The 11,701-nt window shown below is 37.3% G+C and overlaps 1 protein-coding gene across 1 annotated transcript; it reads left to right on the top strand.

The window, feature by feature from the left end:
• Positions 1-6,069: 6,069 nt before the first annotated feature.
• LOC103308180 (zinc finger protein 271-like) lies at positions 6,070-7,365 on the top strand. Its single transcript, XM_008181129.3, has one exon. The coding sequence runs from the start codon at positions 6,070-6,072 to the stop codon at positions 7,363-7,365; it is 1,296 nt and encodes a 431-aa protein (XP_008179351.3).
• The last annotated feature ends 4,336 nt before the right edge of the window (positions 7,366-11,701 follow it).

Raw genomic sequence — 11,701 nt, 5'->3', positions numbered from 1 at the left:
GACAATCCCCCTCGAAGACTTCAAACGTAAATGGGCTAGAGACCTCCTCCATTACTTAATAAAATACCCAAGTAGGTAGCTCCATTGGGAGCCCTCCTACATCGTGCCATTTCATGTTATGTAATCCTCTTCATCACTATTACTTGTTGTGCTTAATTGTATAGTTGTATATTTCCATATTTAATAACAAGAAAAAAAAAAAAAACTAATTTTGATCATTTTTTTAGTAATGATATATTTATATAGTTTTTATTCTTTTTTTAAATCGTCAAACAGTATTCATTTTTTTTTCATTTTTATAATTTTTTTTAGTTACCTATTCGTTTTTTAAACCGTTATAGTGACCTTGAATGTTTAACTTCTTTTTTTGAACTAGTGCAATTCCACCATTACCTGGTTTTTACTTGAGTGCAATTCGACCATTTATTTTTAGGTAATAAGTGCAATTCGACTATCCCCATTCTTTTATGTTACCAATAGGCTATTATATGCCCATATTATATTATACCTAATTTCAATTCTACTAAAAAATATTATTAAGTTAATTATATTATGAGCACGTGGTCACAAGATACTAAATTAAGATCTCTCTATAAACATTGCAGTGGTTAGGTACCTACTGCAATCTAATATTGTATAATAGCATCACGATTGGTTTATTGCACCAGCAGTCTTCAACTGTATAATAAATGCGTATCACATAATATGTACCTATATAGTGTGTTATCGGTGTATGGACTTAACTTATAAAATATATTACGTAGAGAATTCTTTTTTTATTAATTTATTCTCAATACCTAATATACCTACAATATAGCTGATAACTGCAGCCGCATAATTGCATGTTAATATTATTGATGCCGTAAAGTCATTATCCGTCTCTATATTGTGTTAGTTGTGTTTAATATAATAATATTATGTTGTACTGTATATCCACTTAGTGATGCGCCTCATTAAAAACTCTACATAATAATATAAATACCTGGTACCTATATATCTACACGGTGATGCCAAACCGGTGACTGCCTCCACTCGGTGCCGCTAAATGGCATTAATTATGCATATAAAAAGACATATTATAATGTTCTAGAAACTATAGCGTGTCTTTTTGAATGGGCAGAAACTCCTCTTGATTTTCTCACAAACGCATTTAATGTATCAGGTCCCCGATAATTTATCGCGGTCTATAAATGCGCATGTTACATAGGTTGAATAAAAAAAACGTGTTTGATAAGTATAATAGTATGATATTATAAGCGTTCCTGTTCCATGAAACCGATGCTACTGCGTAACGGCGTATGTAGTATATAGGTATTAGTTGGTATATTGTGTACCTACTCGAGTACACGAAATCCTCGACAACCCACTTCCAGCTAGGTAGGTACGTATATACAATAACTATGGATTAATACGATTATTTAGGGATGGGCAGATATAGATTTTTTCGATTTTTGAGCAAACGAGGTTATTTTATTATATATTTTACCAAGCATATTATGGTCACCCCCTTTTTTCATTCAATAATTAATTTATTCAGTCTGATTTTTTTAATTTTAAAAAATAAGTAAAGACCACAATATTTTCAAATTTTTGAAATTTGTTTATACTTTTTAAGGAATGTCCTATGGTGACACAAACTTATATTTTTTTAAATGAGAATCCATATTTATTGCGGTAAAATTTTTAGTGGATAATTCTTTTGAAAATGTTGGTGAACCATATTCAAAATATGAACGAATTTAAAAAAATGTTTATGCGTACTTACTAGTTACTAAGGATAATAAAAAATGGTTTTACAAAATATAAAGTATTGTGTCTAGTGTTTTGGACCATTTTTACAAACTACAATTTATTATAGATTAATATTAACTAATAAAATGTTCAATTCAACATAGCCCACGTACATCACCCCGGCCCTACCCAGAAAATTTTCTTTACCAATTTTTAGTATGTTATTTGTATGAATTTGTACGACCATTTTCAAAATGTGTACGATCATCTTTAGTATGATCGTTAGTGCCTATGTACAATGTTAAATAACACAAAAACTACTTGTTTACATTTTGGTATGTACGTCATGAGGTTAACATTTTCAATAAAAGTACACGCAAAATAATTTACATTAGAAAAAAGGTGGTGAGTGGGGGTGGGTTCTCATTTGCAAAATATAAGTTGCTATCTATTCACAGCATACGATACACTCTTTAAGTTTATTTAAAGATATGGTCTTTAAGTATACTTATTAATTCCGAAAAATCTCTTTTTGAATTACTGCGTTAATTAAGGAAAAAGGAGGGTGAGCATGCTTGGTGAATCACCTTCTATAATGTATAATTTCAAGCCAGATTTTTAATATTCATATACAGGCCTAGCCTAATCTTTTCATAAAAAATAAAACTGTTAATCCTTCTATGTTCTTTTACTCCGTTCGAGGGTTCAAAGCTGGGTTGGCGTTACAAATTTCAAACCCATGCAAAATATTATAAAATAATATAAAAATCTCGTGACACGGTGTTAGTGGTCATCTAACACGACTCGACCAATTTTAATTAATTTTTTTTTTGTATCTTTGGTAGGTACGAGAATAGTAAAGTAAAGTACTTTTCGACCTCTTAGGTCCTCCCCGGGGGATGCTCAAACGTATATTTTTAGATTTATGGTGGACATTTTTGTTTATAAATGGGTGTTGTTCTGGTTATAGGAGAAATAATAAGTAGAAATTAGTATTTATTATTTGGTTGCCATTAATTAATCGGGCAGATCAGGTGCATACATCAAATCAAATTTTTACACGTTGCCTACTTGATATGCTGTCACACATTGACTGTGATCCAACGTATAAAGAGATTTAAGAGTGGCTCTGTAAATTATTAATTATTGTCAAACATTTTTGTCATTTTTTAAATTTTAAAAAAAATATAAAATTACATTTTAAATAAATAGTTTAAATTACATGCGCGTATGTCACCTAACTATTATTTCAACTGTAATTTGAAAAATGTCATCTTTTCTCAGCTTCTCTCGGGATCGCTGACTTTTAGTTAGGGTCCGCTGGAAGTTGTTCGAACCTTGTACCGCAGAGAATGTCTAGGAGATCCCTGGCACTTGGTCGGTAACCTAGTCGGGTGCTCAGGGACTCGCGAAACCCGTTCCACTATGGGCACCCAAACAGGGTGTGCTCGGCGGTGTCTGAGTTGTCTGAACACTGCCAAAAGCGGGGACTGGCAGCCCTAGCCATTTGGTGTAAGTACCACTGGAAACATCCTTGGCCCGTGAGTGCCTGTGTCATATGGAATGTCAGAGGCACCCATGGGATAGTTCTCTCCATCCATCTTCTTACGCCCGGAATGATGTGCCACCTTTTTGGCGCCGGCGTAAACCTGAGCCGTGAATGTCAGGTTTTTATCAAGAATGACCCCGATGTACCTGATGTCTTTGTGGATGGTGATCTGGTGACCACCGACAATAAGCCGAGGGGTGACGAACGCCCACCTTCGGGAGAGGATCACCGCCTCGCTCTTATGGTGGGCAAACTCTAGGCCCCTGCTTGCCATCCAGTTATCGATCACCGTAAGTGTGGGATTGATGCTGTCTTTCAGGAGACGGCTGGTGACTGCCATTCCCACCACCGCGAGATCGTCCGCAAAGCTGCACTTCAGGCTGCACGTCTATCTTCAGTAGGAAGTCGTAAAAGACGTTCCATAAAGCCGGATCTGGCATGGACCCCTGCGGGACTCCACTGGCCTTGTTGTCATTTTTTCGCCCGCCAGCAGCACTCTATCCGAAAGCCAGGATCGAAGCATCTCCACTAGGTACTCGGGGGTGTTGATGCTCCTCAGGGTGGCGTCAATGACTGGCCACCTCAGTGAGTTGAAAGCATTTTTCACGTCAAACGTCACCAGGACGCAAAAACTTTTTTCTCTGGGGTGGTGTCCTGAGCGGCAATACTGAGTACTTTGTTGACTGCCGACTCGGTGATGACTCCCCTCCTGAATCCAAATTGGTTTGGGGCTCTTCTCCATCCCCCGTGTTCATCGAGATGCTCCTTGAGCCTCTGGAGAAGGAGCCGTTTGAGCAACTTTCCAGTGTTTTCTAGCATACAGATAGGCCTGTAGCTGGATGGGGCATCAGGGGGTTTGTCCGAGCCTTTGCGAAACAGCACTAGCCGTGCCCTTTTCAAACGGGTTGGAAATGTCAGCGCGCCGAGGCAGTCGTTCATTATCCTGAAGATATCACGAGGCTGGGTAGACGCGAGAGCTTTGAGGACTCCGTTAGGGCTTCCTGAAGGTCCAGCCGCCTTACCCGGTGCAAGTCTCTTGATGGCTCTACTGACTTCTGCTGTCGTGAACTCCGGAATGGTAAGGGTAAACTCCAGGATGTTCCGGACCGGGTCGAACGCGTGAAAGATGTTGAGCACCGCTGGAGATGGAGCCAAGTCCCAATTCGTCACGGGGGCCGCAAAAAAAGAGAGAATCCGCGATGGCAGCCTTTCTGCCCCTGGATTCCGCAGCTGCGTTGCGGACGCCTAACTTTTTCATGACCCGTTTGTATGGTCTGCCCCAGGGGTCATGTGCACCGAAGGTGAAACTAGGAGGGATAGAGCCCTCTAACTCATGTAAAGGTCCAGGCCTTAGAACATAAACTAAATGTTGCATTTTGTATAGATAAATTTATTATTAATAAACGATGCGGATACAGGGAGAAGGACTATCCTAGGATGAAGTGCCTCCCTGTAGCGCCGCGGTTAAACCAAAAAAAAAAAAAAAAGGGGTCAGTGTCTACCTGAGCGCAGAGGTCAGCCCACGATCTTCTCTTTGCTTCGCGTATGACAAATTGGAGCTCTCTCTTGGCCGCGATGTAGGAGAACCTCGCCTCCTGGACGTCAGGCTGGCCGGCGCGTCTGAGGCAGGCCTGATAGGGCCTGAAGAGGGCCAGGGTCAGTCATCGCAGCTCGACAATCTGACCATCAGTACACCGGTCACCTGCCTTGGGGATCCGTTCTCTTCCTGAGCATTGATGCCTCGCAGGCTCCAAACAGAAACGTGTCAAGTGATTCAGCTGAGGACAGGGCATTCTCGGCGCATGCGGCTCCAACTGAAGCACCTAGTCGCGCGCAGTGCTGAAGTAGCGGTACAAGGCATCTAGGTTCAGCTTCTTTATGGACCAGCTGCGGTGAGCGTTGGCGGAAGCTCAGCTTGGACCGGGGCCTGAGCCCGATTGACCGTACTAAAACAGGCGCAGTTGTGGTCATTTAGAGTCTCGAGTACCTGCCATCCCGTAAGGCCCACTCATCGGTAGAACGTGACATCAATGATCGAGGTGACTGCCCCTCTAACAAAAGTGGGGGTGGTTCCTGAGTTAGCCAGGATCAATCACAGGCTGGAGGAGAGGTAGGACAGCGGGCCTCCTCTAGAATTGTTAGCCCTTGGGCCCCACTTAATGTTAAAAGATTCACACTCGATATAGTGACAAATAAGCAGCTACACTATACATTGGTCTTGTTCATAATATTTTATTATTACTTCTGATATGTTGATGAATTATGACTCAAGATTTTCAAGGAAGAAATTTGAGTTCAAGATCGTTCAAGAAATTACATGTGCAATATAAAAGCGATACGTACCGTATTTGTATCGGACTCGAAATTCGATAGAATCTGGTACGTAACTATCCTGTAGGTACGTAACTATTCCATATCGATACATATACAATTTTTGTCCTTGAAAATCTTCATTTTATAACCGAATTTTAGTACCTACAATAAACACTGGCTTCAATTGTATTTGAAAATAAATTCTAATCACCCGTTGGTAGTCATGTGTAGTAACCAAGTAGTTTTATGCAAAACAAATACAAATCAGTTAATAGTTATATAAATCTATAAATATTGACTGACGTTACTAACTTTTATCAGTGCAGTTATCATTCCTAATTCAACTTAAAATCATTAAAATGAACAATAGCTCTCGTAATCTGAGCAGAAAAGTGAGTATGAATTAATACTTATGTGACGTGTGTGAAAAGCTGTTCAGTCAAAGCAGCAATCTAATGACCCACCGGAGGACGCACATGGCAGAGAAACCGTTCCCATGTGACGTGTGCGACAAGTGGTTTACGACTAGCAATCAATTGACAGTACACCGGAGGACACACACGGGAGAAAAACCGTTCCAGTGTGATGTGTGTGAAAAGTCGTTCAGTCAAAACTGCAATCTAATGGCCCACCGGAGGACGCACACGGGAGAGAAACCATTCCCGTGCGATGTGTGTGACAAGTGGTTCAAAACTAGCAATCATCTGACGGTACACCGGCGGACGCACACTGGAGAGAAACCGTTCCCATGCGATGTATGTGACAAGTGGTGCACGACTACGCATCAATTGACGGTACACCAGAGGACGCACACGGGAGAGAAACCGTTCCCATGTGACGTGTGTGACAAGTGGTTCAAAACTAGCAATCATCTGACGGTACACCGGCGGACGCACACTGGAGAGAAACCGTTCCCATGCGATGTATGTGACAAGTGGTGCACGACTACGCATCAATTGACGGTACACCAGAGGACGCACACGGGAGAGAAACCGTTCCCATGTGACGTGTGTGAAAAGTCGTTCAGTCAAAACTGCAATCTAATGGCCCACCGGAGGACGCACACGGGAGAGAAACCATTCCCGTGCGATGTGTGTGAAAAGTCGTTCAGTCAAAAGGGTATTTTGATGGTACACCGGAGGACGCACACGGGAGAGAAACCGTTCCCATGTGACGTGTGTGACAAGTGGTTCAAAACTAGCAATCATCTGACGGTACACCGGCGGATGCACACTGGAGAGAAACCGTTCCCATGCGATGTATGTGACAAGTGGTTCAACACTAACTCTGCGCTGACTGTACACCAGAGGACACACACGGGAGAGAAACCATTCCCTTGCGATGTGTGTGACAAGTGGTGCACGACTACGCATCAATTGACGATACACCAGAGGACGCACACGGGAGAGAAACCGTTCCCATGTGACGTGTGTGACAAGTGGTTCAACACTAACTCTGAGCTGACTGTACACCGGAGGACACACACGGGAGAGAAACCATTCCCTTGCGATGTATGTGACAAGTGGTGCACGACTAAGCATCAATTGACGGTACACCAGAGGACGCACACGGGAGACAAACCGTTCCAGTGTGATGTGTGTGAAAAGTCGTTCAGTCAAAGCAGCAATCTAATGGCCCACCGGAGGACGCACACGGGAGATAAACCGTTCAGATGTGACGTGTGTGACAAATGGTTAAACACTAAATATGACCTGACTGTACATCGGAGGATTCACGCCCGCAAGATCCGAGATCTTAGATTGATAAATTAACAACTAGATCGTCGTCAATCTTAATCTTCTATCATTTACTTTTCGAAAAATGATTTTTCCTTTGTTTAAAGCATATAGCTTATATTTTGCTCATTTGATAACAATTCTGACAGTCATAAATATTATATTATAATTTAAAACAGTAATTAATTAATATTTGCCATTCTTTATAACTATACTCTGGCCCACGAGAGTCCATGCGTACTGACGTACGTGACGTCTACCGACCAAATTGTTTCCCACCATAGTGCCATTCCCACCACTCGGCAACGTGAATACGACGGGTCATAAAAACAAAGCTAATCAATTGCCTTTTGGGTGTGTTATGTGATTCTCGATATTGAAGAAAAAAAACTCGCAAAAAACTCGTAAACATATACGTTTACGTAAACGACACAAAAGACCAGTTATAAAAACGAATGAGTCGAATTTCGTAAACGTGTTATTCGTTGATCGTTGCCGGCTGGTTTCTGATCGGTATGATTCGGCTTATGGAAGGGGAACCGATGCGCAGCGACGGACGCGTTTTTACGGATAGTCTCTTGTGGGCCGTAATATATGTACCCATAGGGGGGGAGTGCGATGGATGTATAATACGTTTAACCAATTTTATAGATAGTCTCATTATTCTATTTCAACATTGCAACATAAAATAACAATAAATACTTACCATTATAATAAACAAAGAAGAAAAGAAATCATTATAATAAGCATAAACCACAAATAAATAATTAAGTCGTCAACTATTGGTTATTAGTAGAGTTAGGATGTTGATGACTTTTGCATTTTTTTCCTTTTATTCTGTACAATGCTATCCTAGCTAAAAATTTCTTTCATGCTCCCTTGATGCAGAATACTCTAATTTTATTTTGAATTTTTTTGAATTTTTTGCATTTTTAGCTATAAATGCATTTTTTTTGTTTTTTAACGTCATTTTTCAACATTTTTAAGTCATTTTTTCATCTTTTAGGGAATTTTTTGTACTTTTTATACAATGTGGGGCATTTTTCAAAAATTATAGATTTTAGGGCAAATGTTACACCCAAGTTTGGAAACAAATTTAATTTATTTAAAATCTAACTTTGGATTTGGACTATTAGTAAAAAATAATTTTAATAATATTATTGTGGGGTATATATCCACAATATACCCATATCTCTAATAAAAATAATTATTTATAAATAAGTTTTTTCACTTACATAATTAGTATTTAAGATAATTTTTAAATGTAATTTTTTGAAGTTTTTAGGGCATTTTTGCACTTTTTTTAGGGCTTTTTTGCATTTTTTTTAGGGCATTTTTGTGTGTTTTTTAGGTCATCGACATCCTAACTCTAGTTATTAGTAGTACCTACTTAGTGAAATAAAACAATATATCAATATGAATATATTTATATAAAATAATGCCAGTCTTCTTAATATTTCTTCCTGCATTCTAGCTTAATCTTTAATTTTTTTTAAAATTATTATCGAGGAATAAATGTACTTTGGAAAATGTTCTGATTACTCCTCTGATATTACAATGATATCTGATAAAAAGCAGCCAGATTTGACCAAGATTTTACTCGATTGATTATTTTACTAATTATTTTTCTCATGATGATTTGATAAATATGTCAAAATATTAAATAATTGTATATGCTGCTCAGAAAGATATTCAAATTGTATTAAAAACTTCTACATCTGAAATGAATACTGTGGTTATACACATAGTGTTTGATGTTCTAAATATTATCCTCGATCTTGGATGTATCAAGAAAAAACTTAAGAACCAGGATTAGACTGTTTTATATTCGCGTGGTTCTCAATGGTCATAGAAAATACATCTAGTATCACCACTTGCTGTAAGCTGACAGTAAGATCTTATGAATACTGAATAAACGCAATAAAATAAAATCCGATCAAAATCAGCCGGATTTTACCAATGTTTTAAACTCTATTGATTATTTTACTAAATACATTTGTAATCCATAATTTTAGATCTACCAAGAAAAAAATTAAGAACCAGGAACAGACTTTTTGATATTCGCACTGTTTTCCATGGTCATAGATAATACATTCATAGGTAACCAAAGAAAACAGTTTTAAATTTGGGAAAATTCGTCCACTGTTAATTCATTTGTTGAAGTGGCCCACAGACAGTCAACTGACTGTACACAGGAGTGCTCATGTGGGAGAAAAACCGGATGTAGTCAATGTGCACCAAAATTGACTCTACATATATACAACATATTATGTAATTTGCACAAAAATCAATATATATGTAAATTGTACTAGTCAGGTAATAACAAATAGCGATTGTAATTTGCACCAATATTCTAATTGATTATTATTTCCATAATACCTACCTATAGGTATGTTTAAGCTTTGATAATATAGTATAATAGCTAAAGACACAGAATATTCCGTTTGTAGACTCTGAGTGGTTATTTCACTTAGGTAGGTACCTAACGTAAGTAGCATTCTTAAAAATTCAAAAACCATTAACACGTTCAATGCCACGGTCGACGGGTAGTCGACATCGGTAACATTTCGCGGGTCGCCGGTGTCGACTACCTGTCGACAAATATTAATTCGCTTTTATGAATCATAATTTTGATGGCGATGAGATAACGTTTGAAATATATTGTAGGCGATCAGGTACTGTCTTAAGAAGCTAACAATATAATTGGTTTTTATTTTTGTTAATTTTTATTTATTTTTTCCGTAAAAACATATTTTTGGTGCGGCGACCCGGGCTATGCTTCGAAATTTCTAGCGGAGCTCAACGTGTTAAAACCCATGATCTTTTGACAACATAATATTATTATAGCATACTAATAAAAAAAAATTATAATAAAAAATGTACCTAGAATCTAGATGTTTTGTATAAACAGCAATATAATAAACTAGTGTATAATATTAATAAATGTATTTATAATTAATTGATTCTTTAGGATCAGAATATTGTAAAGATAAATAATTATTGATAAAAAAAAAAAAACAATATAATTGTTGAAACATAAATTATGCAATCTTCGTTTTCCGTTGTTGGGACGTACATCTTACACCCCTACTCTCTTGACGCCACTCCTTGTCACTGTGACTGCGTAGCGCGTACATATGTGTTGGACGATTTTACGGCACTGTGTTGTGCGTATGTGTTAAAGGGTGGACCTACTGCGACCAAATTATTTTGTTTTTCTTTGTTTTTTACCAATTTTGTCACCGGCGAGTTACCACCTGCACCTTTGCATACCAGATATTCGCCACCACCGTCAACTGCAGCTAACACCACACACCACACAACCGCTCCACATAGTCACGGATTTATCCAATTTTTATATTGTTTTTTTTATCAATTATATGTAATATTTGAATTCTTCCATGTTAAAAAAACGAATCAGTTTAATTATACCCGTTAGCTGGCCAGTACCAATTGTGCCCCATAATATTATTGTTTGGTAGTTACGTAAGCAACACCAACACTGCGATAAGCAAATGCCGCCATCCCGCTACTCTCGGTAACCCGACCAGTCACTCGATTTCTTACGTAACGATTTTCTTATTTTGTTGTAATTAAAAAATGAGTGACTGTAGAAACTTGAAAATTTCACTGAATGTTTATATTAGCATTTTATATATACGATAAAATTTTTAAAATAATTTGACTCTTTTTGAGCTGTTTACGGACATTGTAAGTTTTCAATTTTTTTAGTTTTTTTTTTCTATAAATATCAATAAAGTTTTATCTGTTGGGCCAAAAAGTGTATAAATTTAATACAAAGCTCCTGATATATTGTTACAATATCAGTTGAAAAATATTAAAAATACATAGGCACAATTTTTTTTTATAAGCATTTAAAGATCAAATTTTGACAAAATTTATCAAATTTTAATTTGAAAAATTATTTTGTAGTTAAAAATTTATAAAATGTTCAATTTTTGTATCTAAGAATTGAAAATTTAAAACAAGATCCCACGTAAGTAATTAATTCTGTTACCAAAAAATCTAAAAAATACATTTATGCAGTTTATTTTTATAGTCATTTTAAGTACAAATTTGGACGAAATTACGTATTAAAAAACCTAGGATAACTATTTTAGTTATTTTGTTGTGATTGTATAATATTATTCGTGGGTACTTGAAACTTCTAAAGTATACTATTATATATCTATGATAGTACCACGGTTTTTTGTTGATGTATAACGCGTTATAACTTATAAGTACCTAATAGATATTATGATATGATTAATTTGGAATTTATTATAGGTACCTATTATAGGTCAATTTTTTTTTTTTTAATACCATAGATAAGTATATATATGTCTAATACATAGACTGATATACCGTCTCC

Source organism: Acyrthosiphon pisum, chromosome X, assembly GCF_005508785.2.
Source record: "Acyrthosiphon pisum isolate AL4f chromosome X, pea_aphid_22Mar2018_4r6ur, whole genome shotgun sequence".
In the NCBI taxonomy this organism is placed as follows: domain Eukaryota; kingdom Metazoa; phylum Arthropoda; class Insecta; order Hemiptera; family Aphididae; genus Acyrthosiphon; species Acyrthosiphon pisum.
This window is presented reverse-complemented; position numbering and strand designations above follow the sequence as displayed.